This window comes from Myodes glareolus, chromosome 8, assembly GCF_982192425.1.
Source record: "Myodes glareolus chromosome 8, mMyoGla1.1, whole genome shotgun sequence".
Taxonomy (NCBI): domain Eukaryota; kingdom Metazoa; phylum Chordata; class Mammalia; order Rodentia; family Cricetidae; genus Myodes; species Myodes glareolus.
In genome coordinates this window covers 79,132,237-79,159,001 of record NC_142033.1, presented here as the reverse complement: position 1 = coordinate 79,159,001, position 26,765 = coordinate 79,132,237, and the positions used below count along the sequence as shown (strand labels likewise).

The 26,765-nt window shown below is 44.8% G+C and overlaps 1 protein-coding gene across 1 annotated transcript in view; it reads left to right on the top strand.

The window, feature by feature from the left end:
• The window catches only part of Pkd1l1 (polycystin 1 like 1, transient receptor potential channel interacting), a 112,427-nt gene extending 95,436 nt beyond the window's left edge, over positions 1 to 16,991 (top strand). The window contains exons 45-49 of the mRNA XM_087909487.1: positions 1,572 to 1,706; positions 4,123 to 4,350; positions 6,620 to 6,778; positions 7,573 to 7,743; positions 16,211 to 16,991. Of these exons, the coding sequence (XP_087765613.1) occupies positions 1,572 to 1,706; positions 4,123 to 4,350; positions 6,620 to 6,778; positions 7,573 to 7,743; positions 16,211 to 16,222 (705 nt within the window). The 3' untranslated portion in view covers positions 16,223 to 16,991. The remainder of the gene's footprint in view (positions 1 to 1,571; positions 1,707 to 4,122; positions 4,351 to 6,619; positions 6,779 to 7,572; positions 7,744 to 16,210) is intronic.
• Positions 16,992 to 26,765: the final 9,774 nt, after the last annotated feature.

Below are 26,765 nucleotides of genomic sequence, written 5' to 3'. Positions count from 1 at the left end.
TGATGTTGCTGCGTGGGGCTGAGCACCCTTTGCCTGCATTTGCACAGTTGAGCCTTGTCCCTGGCCAATCCCGAGGCCCCGAGCACCAGCAGAATGGTATTCACCAATCAGGACAGTGTCTGAGTCCCTCCACCCTAGAAAAGCAGCTGCCGCTTGGTTTTCGCCCTCTCGCTCCCCGCTCTCCCTTCAACCAAGAGGCTCCAATAAAGTGTGATTTGAGAAGGATCCTCGACTTCGTGGTCGTTCTTCCTTGCTGGTCAAGCAGCGCACCACACTTAGCCTCAGCTTTTCTTTAACCTTATGAGTAAGCATTCTCAAATTTTAAATATAGTAGGATTATGGTACAACATTTAAGAGGTTTTCAAGGACGAAAGAAAGGAAGACTATACATACATATCCCTCTTGACAGATGATAGACTTCCTATAAATGAATATGATAATGAAAACAGTTAAGGAGGCTTTCTGGTATCCTTTCAATCAGATATAGGCAAGAAAGGGGTCCATGGAGAGGTCATGGCTATCTCTCCAGTGTCATGGTCCCTGACCCCTGAGAGCATAGAGAATGACGTGTGGCCAGCTCAAATTGAGATGTACTTGTTGAATTTTATAAATTTAACATACAAACGTCTCCATTTGTGTGGGATGCAGCTATTATTGTACATGCGTCGGTCTAACTAAAATGCAAAGTCAGTCTCTGCGTTCATTTCCACCTGTTAGACTGCAGCTACCAGAAAAGGGGCAGTCCTGCCCACGCCCCACATTGTCGCTCTTCTTGCCAGTACCAGATGTGGTGTCAGTTGTCCCTGTTTTTCCTCAGCACAGCTGTGTCCTGCTGATTTGAAGGGGCCACAGGTGTGCCAGCCCCTCACAACTTCCCTGGGCCTCCGCTGTCACAGGTGGCTGTTGGTCATTTCCCAAACAACCTGAAAACCTTGATCCTTTGCCCACATGGAGTTCTTGGGGAGAGAGACAGATCCATGTGCCGAAAGGCCTTTCGCAGCGAGCTTTCAGCAGGTGCACAGCTTTTGAGTGGCCCAGGGGTTATGGGTACCTGTGCTGCATCTGCACTCTGAGCATGTCCCCTGGGTCACCCTGCTGTGCATCTTTTGTCCCATCACTGTGTTTGTTTGAGCCATAGACTTCAAAGCTGTAATGTGGGAACCCTCCTAGTTACGACAGGATTCAATTTTCAGTATCTTCAAGGCAAGCATTGGTAAAATGTTGCATGATGAGGGAGACACACCCTTCCACTGCTGCGACAGCCATTTCCTTACTGAGCACGGTGTACTGAGGCTCAGAGGGGAAACAGCCAGACCGGCTCCACTGTCTCTACCAGCCTGGCTTCCTGAAGATGGCGTCCAGTGTGCCCTGACTCCTGCTTCTGACTTGTGCTCCTCTGCAAACCCTGACGCTTGGTGTCCCTGGGAGACCTGGTGTCCCTGGGAGACCTGTGGTCTAAACAAGTCCTTAAATGGACTTGTGTTTCAGCACAGCTCTCAGGTGTGTGCCCGTGTCTACACCTTGTTATTGTCCTTGGCAGGACACACTGACCTGCTGTGTTCTTCTCTTAGAGGGTAAGATGGCTCCGGGGAAGCCTGCTGTTCCTCTGGATGTTGAAATGTGCTCACCTCCTCGGCCTCCTAAGCACCAGGGCAGCCTTCTCCGCAGTGACGCGTTCGTCTCTCTCCAGAGCCCTGGCACCCGCAGTAAGAATTCTCTCCTCTTCTCCAGCGATTTCCATAGTCAGCCAGCACATTGGTTCACCCTAGTCAGAGAATAGCAAACTTCTCACAGGGTGGCACACTGTCCAGGATTCTAGCCTCCTGATCCATTACGGTGGGGTTTAGATAAGGGGTATCAGTATTATATGTTGCATTTGTGACAGCAATAGTCAAGATTTATTAAACAATGGGTTTGTGTTATGCCTTCCCACAGAGTATTATGGTTATTTCCTGTGGTTATTGCCACCGACAGATCTCTCCCTAGGTGTCAGGAGTGCTGGGGAGAGCCTCTTAGGTATGAACATGCTTAACGAGCACAATGGGCCACGGGCAGGAAAGGTGGTTTTCTCAGATGAGGGAACAAGACGCTGAGAGAGGGGATGACACTTGCCTTGGGACTGGAACTTTCAGGTGCTTTGGCAGCCGCAGGCTGCTTCTACATGCACTTGTCACCCAAGTCCTGCACACAGAGACTTCTTCACTCACACACTAGAATCCACTTAGTGTTATTGACCTCATGTGAGGAACCACATAGCATCAGTAGAACACAGAAGGGGACTCCAATCAGGACTAAAGAGCGTCCTGGGTATATAGGACTCAGCCCTTTGCATGAATGCTTGGCATTGCCAGAACAGGGCACGTCTACATCCACAGATGGGCCAAACATTCTAACTGGAGAGTGGAGGCCCAAACCAGGCCCAGAGTGTAGCTTAGGCCCTGATGATGCTCCTGGTTGCTGGTCCTGAGCAGGTCCCTGTGGGGAAGAGCTCACTCCAGCCCCACAGGCCTAGTGCAGCACACGTTCACACCTCTGCCACAGACAGCATTGCTATCAAATCTGAGAGAGCCACTTGGCCCGGTGGCTACTGTGAGGATGTTCTGACTCTCAGGGCCCAGGGCTCACACAAACCCACAAGGACCCAGGCAAGAGTCTCCTGCTGCAGAAAGTATAGACACCAGACTTTGCCGGACCTGTGTTTGGAGGAGCAGGTCAGCAAATGAGAGCAGAGAGAGTATTACCTTTGACTCTAAGACAGCTGCATTTCAACCCAGGCTACCCCTACCCAATTCATAGATGCCACCGGAGGCCAGTGAATAAACCTGCCAGGAAACACATGGCTGATGTACGCCAAAGAAGGTGGCTTGCCTTAGAAATTATATGGATCTATGTGATCCCTACCTAGCAGTAAACTGTTATTTACACCGTTTAGCACTATATAAAAGTGCCTTTATGTTAAGATTAGCCCAAGATATAATGAACAATGTCATTTATGATACTGTCAGTGGCACTGACATTTTAAGGGCAGCAACTCCCTCTACCCACTGGGCAAAGTTGCCATCCCTTTTTCATTCTGTTTCAAGACAAGGTCTTATGTAACGCAGCCTGGTCTTAAACCTACTATGTAGCCCATGATAACCTTGAGCTCCTGATGCTCCTGCCTCCAGCTCAGAGCACTGAGAAGGCAGGCATGTCCTACCATGCTCAGCCTAGGCTCTGCTTCCTTCCTTCTCAGTCCCACAGAGATGTGTGCCAAACCACTTCAGAGTTCAGGATATTCAGTGAGTGCCAGGCAAGAGGCGAGGAATTCTGAATTCAGGGCCAGGGAAACAAATAGAGGCCAGTGATTCCCCAGACAGATAGCACGATGGCGGTCTGTCATCCAGACACCACACCTGAGAAAGTGTGTCAGCCCCGGCCGGGGTTGGCTTTAGCAGACAGCGTGAAACAAACTGGGCTGCCAACACTACAACTAAGACCCCAAGCCAAGTCCCTGTCTCTATTAGCCAAACCATAAGCTTAACCAGAACCAGTTTGGCTCTCAGTAGCTCTTTCTGATTCTTCTTACATAGCCCATGCTGGGTACTAGACACATATAGACAAGAGACCTTCATAGTAACAGTAGGTCCCATATAGTAGAGGTCTCATATGTAGGCAAGATGCTCATGGCCAAAGGCTGAAGGGGCGGGTCACTGATAGCCAAGGTGGCCTAAAAGGATGAGCCTCTTTACAGCTGATCGTCCATCAAAGGCCCTCATGGTCCATGTCTGTGATCCGTGACCTGGCCTTCAGACAGTCTCTCAAGCTTCAGTGGAAGGAGGGTGGCGGGATGGGGCTAGAAGAACTCTGAGGGCAGAGAAGAGAGCACAGGCCTCTTTTGAGAACTACGAGGTGGCTCGGAAGGTGTAGACACAGGTCGAAACACAGAAAGACAGCTGGGTGGGGCAACTGTGGTGGAGGTTGGCCTCTTTGGGATAAGATCCTAAACCATAAAGGCTTGGGCTGTGCACAAAATCCTCTTCTCCCAGCTATTAGCAACTTAAAATAATTGAGAAGTCCCCAAATAGCTTTCTTCCCCAAAGAGAGTTGATGAGTCAACATCCTGGGGTTTCCTCCCTGCAGCTGTTAGGGGCCCTGTCGCTGGCTGCCTATTCCCACTTGTGCCGGTTTCTGCTCTTCACTGGGACGCCACGACCCAGCACCTCTGCAGATGCATTTCCTGAGCTGCTGCTTCAGTTTCTGGGACGAAACCAAATCTCTTGCAGTCTGCAAGAGTCTTGCAATCTCTTGGAGTCTGGACGTCGAGCCGTGGCCCTGTTTCTGCTGGTGGCCGCTCTGTGTTTTGGAATGGTACGTGGATACCTCGATGCAGCCTAGACTTTAAAGTCCCAGTGTATGAAGGTTTCATCTGCTATCAGGACAAAGTGATCTCTGTCCATATAGACAAACAAGTCCAGACCACACTGGCCAGATCTCATGGGAACAGACCCTGCTCCCAGGATCTACCTGAACTGCCCTGAGACGGGGCTGGGGGCACAATCAGCTTGATTCTCCCTTCACTGAGAACAGTCCAGCAAGACCACAGCTACTCCTACTCAGGACACGGCCTTCCTGGCCTCCACTTGCTGACTCACGTCTCTTCTCACCTTCGACTTGATCTCAGGCTGCCTCCCCTGAATCCCTCCTCTGTGAAGAGGGCACTTTTACAGCTGGGCTGCCCTCTAAGCCGGCTTCACTGAGTCATGGTTCTAGATAGACTTTTCTGTCTCCCTCTGAATTCTAGCCACATTCGAAGCAGCTACACCAAGAGCTCTACCGTCCCAGGGTGGTTCCCGGCACATGCGGATGCTCAATACATGTGAAAGGAATTGGTCAAGGCTTTCTCATTGACCTCAAACTCATTGTTTCAGGAAGTTCTGCCGATGCGCTCATTGGTGGATTGTGAGACTAGAAGTGGCTACGTATGCTCACACCCTGACGGCTCTCGGGCTGGTGCTCTTAGCTCCTTTCAATGGTCCACATTCCCCGCTCACTCCTTCCTATTCATCCATCCATGCTTGATTCCTTCCTCCATCCTGACCACTTACCCTCCCAGCCAACCATTTGCCACCACTTTGCCACCCATCCCCCATCTGTTTGCCCACTACTACACTCACAGGCCCACTCACCTAACTCTTTCCATCCATCCGTTTTCAGTCTAGGGCATGAGAAGTACAAAGAAGAGAGAGAGAGAGAGAGAGAGAGAGAGAGAGAGAGAGAGTATTTGGAAGCCAGAGGACAACTCTCAGTGTCATTCCTCAGAAACTGCCTTTCTTCCCCATAAGATAAAGCCTCCCATTGTCCCAGAACTTACCAAGTAAGCTATACGGGCTAACCAGTAAAATCTAGGAACTCACCTGTCTCTTGTTTCCAAGTGCTAGAATTAAAACCAAGCATCAGAAGGTCCAATTTTGTTCTGGTTTGGTTAGAGTTTTCAAGACAGGGTTTCTCTGTGTATCCCTGACTGTCCTGGAACTCGTTCTGTAGACCAGGCTGCCCTTGAACTCAGAGATCTGCCTGCCTCTGCCTCCTGAGTGCTGGGATTAAATACCTATAATCACACCAGTTTCTTGTCTTCTGTGGTTTGAAGCCAGCCCTCAGACGTGCAGGCAAGCTGTGTCCCTCTGCCTGCTGACTGTGCTCCCCGCCCTTGGTGTCCTCACACAGTCCTGCCAAGGGTTGAAGGGACGATCAAGGGCAAAGTGGTGGCCATGAGAGACAATGACACACAGGGACATTTTAAAGAGACGTTTTGACATGCTTCCACACAGAAGAAGCCCCTCACACTGTAGCACTCCCCCCCACACACACACACACTCATGCAGGCTGTAGCAGAGTCAGGTGATGGAAATCCAGAAGAAAGGGGGGAAGGGAGGTCTTAGGGAGGGGGTACTGGTACTGATGTGCTCCGAGGGTGTGGCTCAGCAGCAGTAGCGGGAAGGAGACTCTGGGTTAGTGAGTTAGCAAGCTTTAGCCTCCTGGGGCCTGTCAGCACAGCTTCTCCATTTCAATGGACGGAGAGATTCTCCGGGAGATTCTCTGAGGCGTCCAAAGCAGACAGGCTCAAATGGCTAAAATTTTGCTTGTTTGAGCTATTTTCCAAAATAAATGGGATGTGAACTAACACGTCTCACTCGGCAGTGAGGAAAACAATAGCCTAGGGACTCATATCTGGGGCACAGTGTTGGCTCATCTTATTAGCACGCATGAGGACGCCACAGTCTGCTGGGTCTCTGGTTCCCTTCCGTCTCCCAGACACCGGCCCACACTCCAGCCGAGGTGGTGTGCCCTGCACAGAAACACCGCCGTGTGACGACAGCAGTGGGCTTCACAGTAAGATACGCTTTCACTGCTGAGCTCAAACCAAAGTTCGGCACCTGAGTGGCGTCTTCCTGATTATGTTTTGCCAAGCTTCCAAAGAAGTCCTTCAGCATCAGCAGTGGATGTCATGTCCACTTCATAACTTATCACATTGACAGTCATTCCATAGCTTGGTAACACAGAATTCTCTCTCTCTCTCTCTCTCTCTCTCTCTCTCTCTCTCTCTCTCTCTCTCTCTTTCTCTCTCTTTCTCTTCCAGCTGAGGGCTTCGCTCCTGACTTTTTTTCGAAAAAGAAAGTCTTCTCAAAGGAAATCTCACGTGACACTTACAAATGTGGCTCTTTATGCGTGGCATAAAGTCCTCATCACTCTGGGGCTGGAAACAACTCTGGAGGAGACTGAGGTGGCTACGGATCAGGTAAGCTGCGCGACCTTGGGGCAGGCAGCAGCGACACACTCGGGTTGATGACACTACCGTGCCGGCTCGCCTTCTGCTAGGAGAGCCCCACTGTGGATCCGTACCAGTTATTACTGCAAAGGCTCACAATTCGTTCTCAACCCTAGTGGATCTCATAGGCGCTCCCCTTGGACTACTAAAGAGCTCGCAGGGTTCGCGGTCTCCGCCGCTGCTCGCTACATCCCTATAATCACCCTGTGCTATATTGTAAACGTAGAGTCTTCAGGTTTTCCTTGAGTTACTCACTTGCTTTTGGCGCTGGCTATCAGACCCAAACTTCTACCCAAACCATGGAGCCCTTGACACTTCTGGTGGGCACTCCCGACACTGATACAAACAAGTCCAACCTAGGTATTTTCACAGTGGCTTCTCAGCCGTCATCCGTGACCGCTATGTATACAGCATTCCATGCAGCTCCGAAGCCCGCGAGAAGCAGTCATCGCACCATGTGTTTGGATAGGGCTTACTGCCCGTCATATGCGCATTATGGCCTCAGATCCATTCAGTGGCCCTTTGTCAAAGCGTCATTAGCGGTAACACTTGTGAATGAAGCAGTGTGTGCACAAACCATACATGAAGGAACCGAGGCCGACAGAAAGAAGCACCAGCACCCAAATCTAATTTCTGGGTCCAGAATATCTTACAACAGGAAAAACTGTCTAAAGTTGGCATCACTAAATAATTCAGATAATGAGGGAAAAGGAAAAATTTTCTGTTCTTGTATGCCTTTACCAATCTCGTTTTCTTCCCCTAAGAATTATTACCTGGATGAATTTTCAAGCCTATTGGATGAACTTCTGGTAAAGATTGATGACTTGTCTGACAGCCTAGAACTCTCTAGCCTAGAAAAACAGTGGAGGGGGACAGTGGAGTCAAGAACGGTGGAGAGTCCTCTCGTTGGCATTCCAGGGCACCATGCTACTGCGGTAAGACTATGCAGATTACTTTATTAACTTTCTACACAGAAATTTTTATATTCTAAAGTTGGTTAGAAGTCATGAAATAAATTTGTATAAAACCCCTCTGAGAATAACATTAGTGGGAAAATATGCTCTGGCCAGAATTACTTAAATTATTTAAAATGTATGGCAAGACTTCAAGTTTCCAGTGGGCCATGGATATCTATCTGCCCCATCATTTCCCGTTCTAATTGTAATCAATAAAGGGACTGAGCAGCAGAAATGGAAAGTGCGTCTCACAGAGATGAGGGATGTCTGCTCAGACAGAATATGACGGGCAGTGCTAAACAGCCTGCTGCTGAGTGCACCGAGGATTGGAATAGGGAGGGAAAAGATGTGCATCTGGATGCTGCCATGTGCAAGAGCCTGCGCGGGGCTCCAGATCAGCACATCCGGAGCTGCCAATCAAAGGCGAGGGCAAAGGAGCATCATCTAAAAGCAATTGCCACAAAAGACTGACTACTGCAAGCAAGGCATTCTCTCGTGAAAAATAACTCAGTGAAGAAAATCCTTATTTGAAAGTGGAGTACATGGTGGCGCATGCCTTTAATCTCAGCACTTGGGAGACAGAGGCAAGCGAATGTCAGTGAGTTCAAGGCCAGCCTCATCTATAGAGTGAGTTCCAGGACAGCCAAGACTACCCAGAGCAACCCTGTCTTGAAAAACAAAAAAACAAAAGACTAAGTTGACGTGAAAGAAGGAAGGAGTTTCTCTATATCCACAGACACAGAGAAATGCATTTCCGTACACAATGAAGAGAAGAATTAGATTTGCAAGAAGATGAGGAAAGAGTGAGGGTCTAAGAAAATTCAGCAAAAGTAATTTTTTTTAAAAAAAGTTAAAATTTATTTTAGGAATAATAATGTACAGAGAAATCTGAGAAGGAGAGTAAGTCAGAGAGAGGATAAGGATTCAGGTCTATACAGACGTCTCTCCACTGACAATGGGGATCCATCCCAAAATATCCACTGTAACTAGAAATATGGTGCACAGAGAGGCATTTGATGCACCAGGACTGCTGAGCAGCAGAATAAGCAACACAGTATGGCACAGGACCAAGTCTCAGTGGGGCTAGTCAGGGTCTGCAACTCTGGCCTCTACAGAAAGCGCCATTGTTTCTGGAAAGATCTATCTGTCTGTCTGTCTATCTATCTATCTGTCTGTCTATCTATCTATGAATCTACCATCTGTGTGTGCTTGCATGCGTTTATGTGCACTGGTGCACATGGAGGCCAGAAAAGGGTATGGACAGTCAGATCCTGTGGAACTGTAACTTATAGGCACTTGCTGAGAGATGAACCTGAGCCATTTGCAAGGGTAGTGCTACCTTTTAATCTTTGAACTCTGAGTCATCACCTTAACATTGAAAAATTGTACTATCAATTATCATAAGTCAGGAACTCTCCATATATCTAAAAGGGAACTCATATCCCAGGGTTTAAAAAAAAAGTGGATTTAAATCTCTTTAAACTGGGTAAATGTGACAGAGTTAGTTACTAGAGTTAAAGTAATAATGTCATTCTTTTGCTGACTAGATAGCATCATTGGCTGCTTCTACATGATTTAAAATTTAAAAAGCTCTACTCTACAATTATTATTCTAATTATTAAAATGATCCAAAGGTTCATCTGAGCAAAAGTGGGACAAATGAAAGGAAAAGTGTAATTTTTGAGAATAGGAAATACAATGGTCAACCGTGTGACACACTTAAAATCCAGAATACACATATGCAGAGAGAAAGAATAAGTGCTCCTACAGCCTCTGCAACATGAAAAAACTGAAAAGATCATAGTAGACTTTCAGCAGGAAGAGAACCATGTGAATGCCCATGCCATGAGATCTGAGGGAAATAGCAGTAGAATCGGGCTGATGTGTACTATCAAATCAGTACTGACAGGAACAGCTGAATGAGGGGAAACCATCTATATTCAACCCAGTTCATGAGCAAAATTCGCATGCACTCAGCAAAGCAGGAGGGTGGGAATGGTCAACATGAGGCGCAACTGAGCGGAGCCAACAGCAAGACAAAGTGGTTCGTTAGAGGTGACCTTGTGAGCCGTCAGCTGTCCTACAGCGAAGTACGCGAGTGACAGCAGATGCAAGCGTATACAATACAAAGGGGACATAGGAAACACATTTGGGGACATTGAGTGAAAGACAAGAACTTGGGGAAGACAAGCTGGCTGTCTATAACCCCATGCAGCTAAATTGACCGGAAAAGAGAGAGAGGTGAAGCAGAGCTGGGATGGGTACCCTCTGAAAGCACAGGCTAGAGGAGGCACAAGTGGGAGTCATGCCCCTGTGGGAAAGCTAAGCCCAGAGTGTCTGCAAACTGTTCCTCAACACACAGAAGAAATCTCTCAAATGTGTTGTCTTGGAACAAGAAATACATTGACTAAAAACTATACCAAGACATCCCAAACTTCAAAAACCTACCAGCTGTACTGATTTTGACACCAAACACAAGCTACATAAAACATTAGCAAGCAAGATCCAGCATCAGACTAAAAGAACAATATCCCCTGATTATGAGTTTTAAATCAAGATGACATTTTGCATTAAATATATATTAACACCCCTTCACCAAAACAAGAGTAAAATATCATTTGACTCACCACATCTGTATTTAGTGAAATTCAATGTCTCTTCCTAATGTCTAAAGCCCTCTTTTAAAAGTGATTGACCCTAAATAAGGTATCTCTGTGGATACAGACAGTTGGGGCACATCAGACACTGGGCCTCAAGCTGGGGACCTCAAGTGCACTTGAGGGTTTTTTTGTTTTTGTTTTTTGTTTTTGTTTTGTTTTGTTTTTGTACAGTTGAGGCAAGAACTCTAGGCAGAGCTGCATCTCCAGCTCCCACTGGAGCTTTGCTAAGACATAAATCTCCTCCCACTGTCTCCTGTAAGTACACTTATGGACATCAATGTCATGACTCTAAGGGCCAGAATCGCCAAGTGCGTCTGAGGAGTTTCCCTACGCATGATGCATGCTCTTGCGAGCCCTTTCGTATTCTCTATGCATCAGAATCCGTGCTGGTTTCCTAACACTCTGTCGTGTTCATGCCAGAGACTGCAAAGACTCCTACTTGTAATCTGTGCCCCAAGGACAAGCTGTTCTTGTGTGACACGAAGTGCTTGGCGCTACCACAATCATCAATTTTACTCCCCTCCCACGGGAAAACGCAATTGTTTTCTGAACAGTCACTTTATGAAACATTTATCAAAAGCGTATTACACAAAAGCCGCCGTAGCTGGGTTTGCCAGCGCCTGTAGCACCCAGGTTCCGCAGCACGAGTTAGCTGTCCTTCTGGGAAGGAGCTGGGTGTCAGTGGTCCCCGAGCAGGCCAAGCCCAACTGGGCTTTGCAGAACAGACTCCCCTTTGTGTGATGGAAACCAAGAACAGGACCCATTTGATTTTCCTAACTCCGGGGCAATTGTTTTTCATCTTAACCAATAATAATTAAGATTGGTATCTCTCTAAAAAAGCAGGAGAGGCTGCCCGGAGCTATCACTAACCACCTGCAAGCTGCATTGTTCTTTGTGCTTAAGTGACTCAGAGCAACAGAACGCTGTGGCTGTCAGGCCCACCGCCTCTTCTCGCCCCTGGCTCATTGCTCATTCTGTGATTCTTGGCTCTCCCCTGCCTTTTAGCTACCTCCACCTACAGTCAAAGGAAAGTTCCTGCTTCGCTTCTTGTTGTGGTCCAGGGCCCTCGCCACTCAGTGTACCCCTTCTCTGCGGATGCTAGGCAGGCCTGAGTCCACAGGGGCAATTGGGAGAGGCTATGGGGGTTTTGCCCCATAAGATTTCCTCTCGACTTGGCCTTTATGAATACAGTTCAGGCAGGGTGAGGGTTTTTTATGGTTTTGTTTTTTTGTTTGTTTTACTTTTTTGTTTGTTTTATTTTTTGTTTGTTTTATTTTTTTGGGTTTTTTGTTTTGTTTTGTTTTTGTTTTTTGAGACAGAGTTTCTCTGTAGCTTTTGGAGCCTTTCCTGGAACTAGCTTTTGTAGACCAGGTTGCCTCAGACTCACAGAGATCCACCTGCCTCTGCTTCCTGAGTGCTGGGATTAAAGGCATGTGCAACCACTTCCCGGCTCAACACAGAATATTTTTAAATGTAATTACTTAATCTCCTTCTGCCAGGAAGGATGTAGAGAAGTTTTTGTAGGTGGAAATTTTGGGTTAATGTTCTGCATCTGGGAAATGAAGCGCAGACCTCCCGTGCTTGCAGAGAAGCCTCCTGTGGCTCTGCTTTTGGGTAGGTTCAAACTATGCGCTTGAATTCTGAACCTCGATGTTTATTTCCTGCTGTTCTTTCCTTTACTTTGCCAGTTTGTGAGGTACCACAGGGATAATTTAGAGCATCCAGTGAGCCTCTGTCTAGAGCAGCGCTTCTCAACCTGTGGGTCGTGACCCCACATGTCAGATATTTGCATTATGATTCATAACAGTAGCAAAAATACAGTTATGAGATAGCAACAAAATAATTTTATGGTTAGGGGTCACCACAGCCTGAGGAACTGTGTTAAAGGGTCACAACCTTCAGAAGGTTGAGAGTCACTGACAGACTTTGTGCTTATAACTGGCATCCACGCTACCCTTCAGTCATGTGGTGCTATCTTACTTGGGGGGGGCACAAGGTAATTTAACACACTGAGCTGGAATTCTGGAGGGTGAGGCAGGCTGTGGTTCAAGTAAAGCCAACCCAACCCTCACATGAGGAAAGCAGAGGGCCCTGAATGGTCCTGCTCCTTCTGACGTGGGCATAGAAGTCTCAAGGTCCCCACCACTGAGCTCCTGTTGACAGTGATTCATTTCTAACTACAGAGTGGGCCCTATGGGCACATGTTGCAGCCTCGTACCACGTGCCCTCCCTAAAACAAAGGGCACTGTGTCGTTGGCAAACGAAGTTAATATGGACATCTTCTTCTTTCTCTGTATGGGCTTAATCTAGACTACTAAAAGCAGGCGTCAAGGTTCATGCAGGGCCTGTCACCACTCTGGGGACTAAGGAGCCAATGGTGAGCAACACTCAACGGCAGAAGATCTCAGGAAGATGAGCAATAGTCTGGCAACTTTTGTATCCATTTAGCTTTGGGTGCGACGGGCTTCTTCCTGAAACAGAAAGGGGCTACAGTGCAGTCACCGTGAGAGGCTCCGGGACGCACCCCGCCATTCCCAGGAGATGTTTAACAAGCCAGGAGCGGCTGTGTTCCAGGATTCAAGTTCAAAATGATCTTCCTGTCTGTCTCTGCTTGTGCTGAGAGAGTTACATCGCAATCCGTGTCTTCTCGACTCCTGAAGACACACAGTAAATGCTTAGCAAACTGATTATCAAGCAGAAAGTGATGGACAAAGCCTACGGCTAGAAGGAGCCCAAAGCTAAGCCAAACAGGGCAAAGGTTGATGGAGACCTCCAAAGGCCGGGTTTGCGAGAACTTTGGGGTTTTTCTTATGGCTCTTTTTTCCACTGAAAAGCTTACTGAAAGAGTCTCTTGTGTTGCTCAAGCCCAGAGACTGCTCAAGGACAGAGTCACCATGGTGACCAATAGTTTTAATAGTTCTTAGAAGACATTTTTTTTTTTCGCCCGTAAGCTTTTCTATGTTTTTAAGTACATCTTGGTATTTTTTTCCCCCTTGGCTGGACATCACAAGAAAAGCTCGTTAAACTTAATAGAACTGCTTAGAGGTGATTTACGACTATTGGGTGTATCAGGAGTGCAAGAAACGTAAAACTCTTCCATCGATGCTGAAGCCGAGCGCCTTCCAAGATAAGAATTCTCAGCTTCCACACTGTGTCTGCTGAGGTGGCTGCACAGGGAGAAACACATTCTGCAGCTCCTGATTTATCCCCCTTTCTGGCACACAAGCGCCAGCCAAGTTGAAATATTGGTACGCACACCCCCTTCCTCTGGATGCGTGCTGGCTAGCCTAGCATTCGTGACGCTGGAGATAAACCAGGGCTTCTGTGTCACTGCAAGCATGGAATTTATTTACAAAAGCGACATTCTCTGTAGTGGGGGGGGGGGCTCACAGGACTGGAATCTTTGAATTTTCCAGGATTAGAATGTATTATGATGAGCCAGCTGCTTTTTGAAGCAGTTTTTGTCTCATCGGCTTAGAGCAAACTTTAATAATGATTGTCCCCAAATGCTAGATAAAGGGGCTGTATTAGTTCACTGGAGTGACGTAACAAATATCACAGTCAGAAATATGACATATCACAGTCTGAAGACCTGAGGTCCGTGACCCGGGAAGAAAGAGCTTACTGGACTTTTTCCCCAGCTCCTCAACACTCCCTGGCTTGGGGCAGCCTCCTTCTAATTGACTTTCTCCCCATCTGTGGTTCTCCATGATCAGGTTTTCTCTTTATGTAAAGACACGTTTGTGCTGGATTAAAGCCCACTGTAATGAACGCATCTCACTCCCCACAAAAGCCTTAATTTCTGGGCATTGAAGATTAGCACATCACCATTTGCTTTTGGGGGACGAAATAGCCCATCACAAATATTTATGCAACTGTAAATCTCTGAAGACAAGGTTCACAGTTTCACATTAATCCCGCTGTTCCTAAGAATCCCGCCTCTTGGATAAAAGTAAAGTGAAATACTCAAATACCGTTTTCACTTTCTCCTTTTAGTCTATAGAGCTTATGTAAAAGTGATGCTTGGGACCCACAAAGAATCTTGGTGGGTAAAGGAACCTGCCACCAAGTCAGGCAACCTGAGCTCAGTCTCGACTTTTCAAGGAAAGAACCTACTCCTGCAGGTTGTCCCCTGACCTCCACACACACCCATATATCCATAAACACAATATATATATATATATATATATATACACACACACACACACATATACATGCTCACACACATGCACTCACATCCTTACACATACACTCACGCACATATATAGAAACAAAATATTTTTTTTAAACAGAGAATTTTTGAGCCCTAGTACTTGATATGAGAAGCTGATCATCTCAGTATTCCTCGCCCCCGCCCCCCGGATCAGACTGCACAATACCCAAAGATTGATTTCTTCCACTAAAGTGACAATTTCAAATAAGAATACAGTGGTCTTTTCCCTAAGCACTGCGTGGTTGCCAAAGAGTATCCACAGGGCCACAAAAGTAACAGAAAACAGGGACGTATACTGGTGGTCTGTGAGCCAGGGATCCTTGTAGATCATGTGGGAACACCCTAAGTCTCACCTCAACCGTGTCACCATCACAACGCTGTTGGGAAAACATGGACTCCATGTCTCTAGTAGTTTGGCAGCCAGTGTCCCTAGTGATAAACAGTGCCCCGGGAGCTGCTGCACCGTTGTCACCACTAACAGGCCTGCCCAAAGCGATCTGCTATCCAATGGCAAGATGGTGATTATTTTGTTTTAAGCAGGATCAAGGAAAAGGAAAACTGGAGCAGATTCAAGGGTTTCTCTAGTGCAGAGGTCATCCTGCCTCCCACTGGGTTTGCCTGAAATGGAAGATAGAGACTCCGGGTTACGGGTAGCATGTGAGGCATCCCATAGCTACACATGTCACCAGTCACTGTGAGGATGCCATAATGTTTTTATCTACTGTTGAGACTTTGGGGAAATGTAGAATGAAGTTGTACAAACTGATTCTGGCCAGCAGTCTCTTTGGCTTCTCTCACTACTATAGGTTTTCCTACAGTACAAGAAGTTAAAATTATGAACATACTAGTTCTTGTCCTTGATCAAGGTGTGGCCTTAGAAAGCCTTTCTTTGTAGTAGGTGTGCCTTGAGTAGTTTTCCAGACAATTGTGGCCACAGGGCTTCTCTCTTGTAGTCTCTCCTTGTATCCTTGCAAAAACTTGTGGTATTTTCCCCATCGTCCTGGTCCTGCTGCCTGGCAAGAGCAAGAAAACTGGATCAGAAAGTTCAGGAATGTGTGCGACCTTTGAAACACACATCAACATCCTTTGCCTGTAGGGCCCAAGTCTCCTGTTTCGAAACCTCTGGATGACACAATCTGTGACTCTTACAGGTAGCTACTGATTCCTTGTATGCTGAGTCATAGTCAAAGAGGGAGGAATCTAGTGCCTGGACAGGAAGGAGCTGTACTTTACATAACCACAGTAATGCACACTGTGTGACAATGGCAGAGGGGATGGCACAGGTCTCAGAGCAGGTCCCAGAAGTCAACTCACACAAATGTGACCAATATTTTTTTTAAATGTTTATCATTTTATTTTATGTGAATACGTGTGTGCCTGTGTGTGTGTGCAGTACCCACAGAGGCCAAAAGAGGGCATTGGATCCCCAGAACTGGGGTACCTAATGGTTCTAAGTGGCCATGTAGGTGCTGAAGAGAACCAACCCTGACTGGTACCAGCAAGAAGTATTGATAGGGAGGGCTATGTATTCACTGAGAAATTAATTTAAAATATTCATGATTTTTCCCAGCAGACAAGAGAATGACAGTAAAGACAAGACTATCCTAGACATAGGTTTCTCCAGCTCCCAGCCATCTTCTCCCCAGCTGTGTTTGCAAGGTGAACACTCCACACAAGATGCCTGCTGAGCCCAGGCAGCTGCCAGCCATCCTGAGCTGCTCACTGCTTGTGAGATTCCAGCCTCACCGTGACCCTGAAACATGTGTTTCCATGCTACCAAGCTCTTGGGCATGGGGAAGGAAGGCAGAACTTTGCATTTGCGGATCCTGTAAGCTGGAGTCATTCTGGAAGCTTCAGAACCCTGAATTCTATGAGATCACAGTAATGTGCCTATATCTGTAAGCAGTATTTCCTCCACAGCCACAGGCAGGATGTGTGGCGAGGACAAGCTAACCCAGACACAGACAAAAACTGCTTGAACTGTCAGCCATGTTCAGTGACGTCACGGTTGGGTGAGCAAAAACTTGCTCCTTAACAGCACCATATGCACTTCCGTATATTTTTTGCCATGAAACACTCAGCAGTGATTAGGCAGACTGTATCCTATAGATATATTGGCATAGGAAACTCAGCCAGCCAGTGGCTGCAGAGAATGCTATGTGTATATCACCAGCATACACTGCCATTGTGATTTGACCTGATGGGCGCTCTTGGATAGAATGTGTACCCCATCTGCCTTGCTAGGAAAACACTGGCCAAGTGTCTGCTGTCAGCAAGGTCTAATTCCCATTCTTTCTGGATGTCCATTTTGCCAATGAGCCCAAAAATAAATGGAAATATTTGTGCTGAGACGAGACCATGGTCTATTTTGGGTACTCTCGGGTTCTTCGTTGACCTAAGGCGAGGAAAGAATATGTTTTCAAAGACTTGAGAGTCTCTCCACAGGACAAGATGTCCTGATTTCATCACTTGGGAAGAACGTCTTCATTCAGCATCTTTTGTTGTTGTTAAAGTGAGGTCAGAACTGTTCTTCAGTAAAAATTTTTCCCCAGACCTTAAGTCTTGCCTGGCATTCAGGGTCGGTCTGCTTCAAGAAGACAAGGGCCTTGGAAATCAAGGGAAGGGCTTGAGTCCTGGGAATTCCACAGGGTCAGAGGCCAACTTTACTAGACAGGGGACAATCCCGAATTGAAATTCTTGGAAGTCATAGATCCTACACATTAGCAGTGAGGTGGCCTCTCTCTATTGCAGACTGACACACACTGAGCACCAATAAATCTTCACCTACATGCTTCTTCCTGCAACAGACACGAGTTCTCTCTTGGACTGGATCCACCTGGTATCTTGACAATGTCCCATGTTTCTGACATCCCAACTGGGATAGACGTTGCAACTTGAATTTCACCTCTGCAGCTTCACACAGTGGCCTCTCTTGACCTCTTCTCTGCAGGGACTCTGACCTTGCCAGCTTTTCCGGAATCCTCATGGCAAGGTTGTGAGACCTTGAAACCCTTACTTTCTACGTCTCTCCAAAGCTCGCCGTGGGCAAACACTTCCAGGCTGTGCTTCCAGCTTGAGGCATGGTCTGGTTTCCTGGGGCCACAGCCACAGCAACTGCTGAGCTGCCTATGGTGGTCCGTTTAAGCTGGTGTGCCCTGGAGGGTCTATCTTCTTGGGAATTCTCCTTAGATGAAAGTATTTAGATTAGGTCTTCAGGTTTACACTGAGAGTCTTCCAAGTGTGGGAGGGTCCGTCCAGGCTCCTTTGGTTTCGTCCCAGTGCAAAGTGAACTGTCTCTCTTCAATGAAACTATTCTCTTTCATAATTACAATGTCTTTGTCGGCACTCACCTGATCTTAAGCCTTAAATATATTCATACATTTTTTTCCTAGTACAAATTACATATCGTTCACATCTTTCTGCTCTGCTTCTTGCTTTAAATTCTCGCCATAACTCAGATCAAACACACTGAGCAGTAACCGTTCCATTGCCCCAGTACTTTGCTGTTTTGAATTTCCTCCATGTGAAGTCAGTCAAATATCACAATGTAGCCAGATTCTTTGCCAGAGTGTAAAATGGTGTCCTCTCTTTTGATTTCCAGTAGAGTCTCTGCTTCTCTCTGAAGTCCCGTGAGCCTGGCCTTTACTTCCGCGATGCTATTTCATTGTTGTACTCTTCACTCTCACCAAATGGCCAGCTAGTCTCTGCTTACAACATTCTATGTCTTTTATTTTATTTTTATTTTACATTCTGGCCACAGTTTCCCTTCCTCCTCTCCTCTCAGCCCCTTCCCCCACCCTCCTCTGTTCCCACTCCCCAATCCACTCCTTCTTCATTTCTGTTCAGGAAAGGACAGCTCTCCCATGAATATCAACAAAACACAGCATATCAAGTTGCAGTAAGAATAAGCACTGTCCCATGTGTGAAGGCTGGGCAGGGCGACGCAGTATGAGGAGTAGGGTTCCAAAATCCAGTAAAAGAATCAGAGACAGCCCCTGTTCCCACTCTTAGGAGTTTCACAAGAGGACCAAGCTACACAACTGTTACATATATGCAGCGTGCCTAGGTCAGTCTCATGCAGTCTCCCTGGTTGTTGGTTCAATCTCTGTGAGTCCCTAAGAGCCCAGGTTTTAGTTGATTCTTTGCATTTGGTGGTGTCCTTGACCACTCTGGGTCCTATTAATCCCCCCCCCCTTCTACAGGATTCCTGGATTTCTGACTAATGTTTGGCTGTGGGCACGTTGTTCACTATGTAGGCTGTCCACTGTGTATGCTGGTAACTGTGTATGCTGTTCCTTTAAGCACCATCTGCAGAGCCGATTTGGTGTCGCGAACTGATTCAATCTGTGCTTCTCTTGCACTATCTGATTTCTCCATCAATTTTAAGAGACAGCTTTGCTGAACGTAGCAATCTGGGTGGACAGCTGTTTACGTACAGCACTTAAACTATTTCCTGGCTCCTGGGGTTGCTAATGATCAACCTCTCTTCCTCTCTCTCTCTCTCTCTCTCTCTCTCTCTCTCTCTCTCTCTCTCTCTCTCTTTCTCTGTAATTTTGGCATCTTGACTATAGTGGAGTAGAGATCTAAATGCATCTTCTACTTATAGGTCCAATTCTTTCCCTGGGTTTAGGAGGTTCCTGCTACAACATCACTAAACCAATTTTCTATGCCTTTTGTTTTTATCTCTGTTTTCTCAATTCTGTGAATTTTTTATATATTATTTAAATCGCTGCTTGGCCAATCACTTAAGCTTATTGCTAGCTAGCTCTTGTATCTAGAATTAACCTATTTCCATTATTTTATATTTTATTACAAAGCTCATGGCCTACCGGCAAGGTTCCTGAATGTCTGTCTCCAGCGGTGGCTCCATGGCTTCTCTCAACTCCACCTTCCTTCTTTCAGCATTCAGTTTAGTTTTCCCTGCCGAGCTCTGTTCTACCCTATCGCAGGCCCAAACCAGCTTCTTTATTAACCAATGGTATTCACAACATATAGAGGGGAAGCCCACATCACCTCCCCTTCTCTTTTTAAATAAAAATGAAGGTTTTAACTTTAATGTAGTAAAATTACATATAACAAAACAGTTATCAAGCAAGAATTATAGTTATAATATTTATATCTTTTTATATTTTATCATTACTAAGGAAAACTATGACTATCTATTCTTCAACTCCATCAAAGACTCGGGTTAATTTTATCTGAGTTAACAGAAGTGCATTGTAAACAACTTCCAAAACTCTAGAATTGACAGAGACATCTCACTGCCTGTACAGTCACCCAAAGTTCTTCTGTAACATTAGAACATCCATCTTCAGCCTACAGGCTCATAGTATCCAGCAGACTTTTCCATGAAGCAGGAAATTTTAAAGACAGTTCTGCCTATATTGGCAGTTTGTCAGTCACTTTCTTCTGTGTCCTGAAGAATGTTTGGTAGACTCTTTCATGAAATAGGAACCCCAAAGGACTGCATCACTTTTAGGCAAGTTCGGAAGTCCTTTCTCTGTAGGTCCTGCATGTCCAGTTCATCAAGCAGTCCAGGCAAGAGCAGTTTCTTGCCCAAATGGGTAACCAACTTCATAAGGAGTCTCTTTGATGCCCATCGTCCTCCTCAATTAGATTGGTGCTGCCAGGAGCTGATGTGTCTCATTGTCGTGAAAAGTACTATGGTCTTAAACATTTTAAATGCCATATTCTGAAGGTCTCTGAAACACTTGAATACCTATATAACTGAAATATATCTCTATATATATCTAAAAAACCTAGTTAACATGACTACAAGCTTGATTGTTATAGATGACTATCTATTAACCTGTATTTCTTAGTGATACATTACATTTTTAAGTGAACTGCATGAACACAATACTTTAATCAAGAGCAGAAATTGCATATATAATAAAATTGACCTTAAATTTGTATCAATAAAGAAAGATCCATACCAATGCAAATCTCTATAACATATCCCCCTTTAAATGTAAACAAAGATTTATAACAATCATTTAGGGAATTTGGGTGTAGTTCTTTCCAAACTGCTTCCTGCTTTTTGTGGGGTGAAGTAATTTTGTGTGGGTATTCACGGCAACCTTTCAGAGAGTATTGGTTCACCAAACTCAATTAATCTGGAATTAATCCATAGGTTCTCATCTTCTGTGGAAACAAAAGCAGAACATCTTTTCCAAAGCAAAATATTCTTAGACTCAAATTTTGAAGTCAAGAAACCTTTAAAACATATATGTTGGTTTAGCTATTAGTCCCCAGAATCAAATGTCTCTGCAGTCAAAAAATTCAAAAAAAAAAAACAATTTTATACATAATACAGACTCTCTTGTGCATTTCGTACTTATGTGGCTTATTTTTCTTTACTTCTATTACTTTTTCTACAAGTTTACTCTGTCTCTTTAAAGACTTTGTTTTATTTTTAAAAACCATTTACTTCTTTTTTCATATTTATTTATTTATTTACTTATTATGTATACAGTAATCTGTTTGTGTGTATGCCTGTAGGCCAGAAGAGGGCGCCAAACCCCATTACAGATGGTTGTGGGCCACCATGTGGTTGCTGGGAATTAAACTCAGAACCTTTGGAAGAGCAGGCAATGCTCTTAATCTCTGAGCCATCTCTCCAGCCCCCATTTACGTCTTTTTATAACTCTCTATACTCTTTTTCTTCTCTCTCCCAAGCCTCCGTACATTTATCCAACACTGTGACCCATTAAGAGGTCTTTTTTTTTTTAATCTGAATCGGTCTTATTGTGTATCCGTAATTATTTTCTGACCAGAAGCGTCTCTCTCTCTCTCTCTCTCTCTCTCTCTCTCTCTCTCTTTCTTTCTTTCTTGCTAAGCGGATGTGGTTAGGGCCAATGAGGCCCTGCCTGTCGGCTCCACCCAATTCAACATGGAAGAAGCATATTTACTGTGTGTACTGCCTCTGAGACTGCCCAGTGGGAGCCATACCGAACTACCTCAACTCTGGGAAGTACTGTGCAGCATATAAAACTTTTTGATCTGAGTAGCCAAATCTGCCATGCAGCGCTCTGCAATTCTGTGAATTCTTAAGCTTGTCTCCAGCTGTACCTCACAATTCATGGATATTATAGGCAAACACTTTTCTTCATTGATTTTTGAATGTCATAGTCCATTCTTTTTTCCTCCACCACTTTCTTCTGCTGACCCAGTCTGTTGAGAAGGTGGTTTTGTTCTTGTTTTTAATTAGTTGACATGTATTTCATTTCCAGTATTTCTATTTGGGTCTTTTTTTTTTTTTTTTCAAAATCTTGGTTTCCTTACTGACACTTTATTATAATGTTTCTGATTTTTTTCCCTGCATTTCTGAGTTGTTTATCCATGTCTTGAATTGATTCCCTTACTTCATTCATCTGCATATTTACATCTCATCAATGTCGTTATCATCTCTAAAATATTTTATTTCTTCATTCAACACTCCATCTGTCGCATAATTCAGTAGTTATGAACTCAGTAGTTGAGCTGCAGTGTTAGAGGACTCATGTTGCCTTGCTTCTTACCGTTTTTTTTCCCTTTCACTTCTTTGTTATGGTTTGCTTGTCTGTTGGTTCGATTCTATCTTCTGGTTCTTCATGGGGATCTTATGGAGCTGCCCATATTAAAACTCAATTTTAAAACTATTAAAAACTCAATTCCCAATACCATTCAAGGAGGAAAAAAGAAGAACACCAAGCCAAAAAAAGATACACAAATACATTTATAATCCAATAGGATGAACGTTCAAGGGGAAGTGGAGTAGGAATGAATTAAATCCTGCTAATACACACTATTGGCCAGGAACACAAGCTGGAAAAGATAACGTTGAGCAAGATGTGGAGTTGGAAAGTATTAAGGGTGAGTATAGAGATATTTTATGAGTGAAATAAAGGAAAGAACGGAAAAAGAAGAAAAATTAAGTTATGCTAAAGAAAGTCTAAATAGAGAAGAATATTACGAAGAGGAAGGGCGAAGGCCAAAAGATTTTAAAGGAAGAAGCAGAAGAAGAGGAGGAGGAGAAGGAGAAAACACTGCCCAAAAATGTAAACAAAAGTGTAGGCAAAATCAGACTAATATAAGAAGCAGAATAAAACATTAAAACAAAAACATTTTTTTTAAAACACAAGATATAGAGGCCTTCCATGCAGACTCATGGATTTTAGACTACTTCCACCTGATCTGGTTAAAGGGAAGTACCAAATCTAAGAAAGAACTGACTATTTGAAATGATGACAATAGACACCAAGTGAAAAGCACCAAGAAAAATTCAGGTGACATGATGTGTAAGCCAGACATAGCTCCAGCAGTGTGGCTACCAGGCAGAGGTGGGGAAACATGAGTCCCATCCAAAAGGTAGTAAGCCTTCACATGCCCCAAATCCAGCTGCAGGCTTTGGTGAGGCAGTGAATGAGTCAGAATGGCTGTGTCACTGTGATTCAGAGGGCATCAACTAGAAACAAGCCTGCGAGAGATCCTACCCAGAGGACTAAGGACAGCAAACAAGAGTTCAGCCTGCCCCAGCTGCGGGTCCGGAGGATACAGATCACGGGAAGGTACCAGGAGCTCACAGCAGCAGATTGCAGGATGAAGTGCAGACCCACTCTCAGTGGCCAAAAACCAATCTCATTAGTGAAGATAACACTGGATATTGGTAGTCCTAAGCCCAGAGTGGATCAACCTGTAGAGTCTCCATCTGCCTCTTACTGTTTGTTATAGAGCATGAGAAAATAGTATTTCTTCAGCAGAAACACTTAGGGACTCTTCAAATCGTCAAATGGATGGATCTGGAAAGTTCAATATTAAACAAGATGACCTAAAACTCTAAGTACAAACCCCACAAGTTCTCCCTCGTGCGCATGCCCTAGCCTGTAACATGTATGTGTGTGCGTGCATACATATCAACAGGGATGAACGTGAGGAAAAGCCTGGAACACTACAGAAGTGAGCACAAGAGCATCCCAAGAGACGAAGAGGAAGGATGGGAATGGTGGGGCTTAAAACAGAAAAAGAGACTGGGGGAGGGGGAACCACAAGAGGGGATCAAGAGGGACAAGGGAGGAGGGAGAAGGGGGGAGGAGAATCACTAAAGCATGCTTCGTTCAAAATGTCTCAATATTATCTAACTCATATGCTAATTTCAATTTTTTATTTAAAAGAGAAGGGGCAATAATTATGGCTGCAGGGCAGGGTAGATTAAATAAATTATATAAGAATAATACAAAGAATCAATTAAACACAAACTTGGTTCTTTGAAAACATGAACAAGGTTCACGTATGCCTAATTAAACTGACCAAAGGAATGAGAAGTTTAAGTAAAATTAGAAATAAAAAGGGAGGCTTTGTGGGTTTCAGTGAAATTCAAGGGACTATTAATCGTTTGAAAACATATTCTAAAAATGGAAATGTCAAAGAAATGACTAAGTTCTGAGATACATATGACTTACCAAAGTTAAGTCAAGAACATATAAACAACTTAACAAACAAACAACAAGGTTGAAGTACTAATAAAAAGTCCCCTAGCAAAGAAAAGTCTCAAACTGAATGGATTAGTGCCTACATCTATTAGCCCTTTAAGAAAGACATCAATATTCCCCAGAGAGCTCTGTAACAAGAAGCAGTCTGCTTGTTGGGGTTTATGTCCTGCCCAGTTCCCCACAGCCAGCAAGCCCCAAAGAAAATCCCACAGAGATTTCCATAAGTTATTAAACTGATTGGCCCATTAGCTCAGGCTACTTATTAGCTCTTGTAGCTTATATTAACCCATTATTTTTATCTATGTTAGCCACATGGCTTGGTACCTTTCTCAGCGGGGCAGCTCACGTTTTGCTTCTTCAGTGGTCTGGGCAGAATTGTGGAGAGAGCTTCCTGGGTCTCAGAATACTCCTGTTCTTATTGCCCCACCTCTACTTCCTATCTGATTGACCCACCTATACTTCTTGCCTGGCCAACCAGCATTTATTTAAAACATGATTGACAAAATACAGACAATTCTCCCACACCAGAGCTCCACAGACTAGAACAGTACAAGCTCATTATATCCCAATGCCAAAACCAGATACAGATGCTACATAAGGACATAATTTACCTGAAGATGCATTGAGATCAAACACCATGACCAAGTTGGTTTCTTGCCAGGGATCCAAGTTCATTTAACAGACAAGAAGCAATAACTGCAATATAGCATGTAAGTAAGGATGAGGACAGAAGTCACACAATCATCTCAAAACACAACATACAGTATCTTTTCATCGGAAGTTCTCCAAGGAAATGAGGACCATATTTTACATAATGACAACTACATATGGTCAGCCATTATATACACAACAGTTTAGAGTGTGGGAGAAGACAGGAAACATTCCTACAGGCAGGAACACAACAAGGGAGCCCTCTCTCTGTTCTCTAACTCAGAAGGAAGGAAGGAACAGGTAGCTCAAGAAGTGAACTTTCCTGACTTTGCAGATGAGCATGACCTTGTACTTAAAAAACACCGAAGACTCAGCATCCTTACAGCAAATTAGCACAATACGAAGTCGATATGTAAAACTCAGCAAAGAAATAAGGATCAGAGCAGCAGCTGCAGGATAACATGAACAAAATGTCCCACGATAGACATAACAAAGGAAGTGAAAGACGTCCGCTGTGGAAACTTTAAGAGCCCGAGGAAAGAAGCTGGAGACACTAAAGCATAAAGACCATACATAATCATGGACTGGCAGAATTAATATAAAAATAGCTATATGATCAAAAGATTTTTTATACATTCAGGAAAATCCCTGTCAAAATCCAATAGCACTCTTCACAGAACTAGAAAGCAAACAACCAAGCAAACAACAACAAATACAATCCTAAAATTAGTATTGGAGCCCAGAAATCCCTGGATAGCCAATGCAAACTGATCAAAAAGAGTGATGTTGTATGTGTCACAATAGCTAATTCCCCTTTACTACAGGCCACAGTAACAACAGTCATACAGGACTGGAATAAAACCAGACATGTGCAAGAGCGGTCTACGGCCTTATCAATCGGGAAAAGCTGTTTTGAGATTCCTTCCTAATGGCTCTCATCAAGCAAGCAAGGACAAGAAAGGCCTAAGAAACCATTATACATTGCTGGTGGGAACAGAAACTCGTGCGGCCAGTATGGAAGTCAGTGTTTAAGTTCCTCAAACATCCAAACCCAGAACGACCCCTCAATCCAGCCTTGCTCAGTTAGGGACTTGAGGACTCTAAGCCAATTCACCACAGAGGCACTTACGAGCCTGTGGTTACCTCCGCAGTATGTACAGTAACTAGAAAATGAAACCAGTCCTTGCCAGATGAATAAATAAAGAAACTGGGGAGCATGTGCACAATGGAATTATAAAAATATGAAATCATGACACTCAGTATGACATAGCACTCACAGGAAATTCTATGGAGCTGGATATCATCATGCTAATCCAAATAAACCAGACTTGGACAAATACTACATTTGTCCTTCATATATGCAGAATCTAGATGAGTGTGTATGTATGCGTACACACATATACATGAGTGTGCGTGCGTGCGTGCGTGTTTGTGTGTGTGTGTGTGTGTGTATGTGTGTGTTGGGAGTTGTCAGGAAAATAAAAGAGGATCTTACAGTGAGTGAGAGCAATCTCAAAGGAATAGGGTGCAGGAAAAGAGAGTGATAGAAGTTATATGACGTGGAGCAGAAAGAAGGACTGGAGAGAAGGAACTGGGCAAGAATGGGACAAGGGAGATGGGAGAGGACGGCAGGAGAGAGGGTGAGAGCAGAGCGCAGTAATGCATATGTGTGAGAAGGCCACAGTGAAACCCATCACTTGGCTTGCAAACCCAACAGCGAATGAAAAATAAACAGACTTTTTATGCTGTTTACTGCAGAATCAGCACAAATCAAAACAAACAAAAACTGGCCCGACCTGCAGTCCCAGCCGCTTTAGTTTTTATTCTTTCTTCTTTCTCTTCTTCAATTTGGTCAGAAAGATCAATCTGATGTCTCTTACTCCAATTTTATCTGGAGGTCGTTTTTTAAAATGTAAAGATCCTGCCAAGCCTAGTAGCACAGGCCAGCGACCCCACATGCTTGTGGAGCAGAGCAGGGGACATGTGTGGTGGTGGAGACTGTCAAGC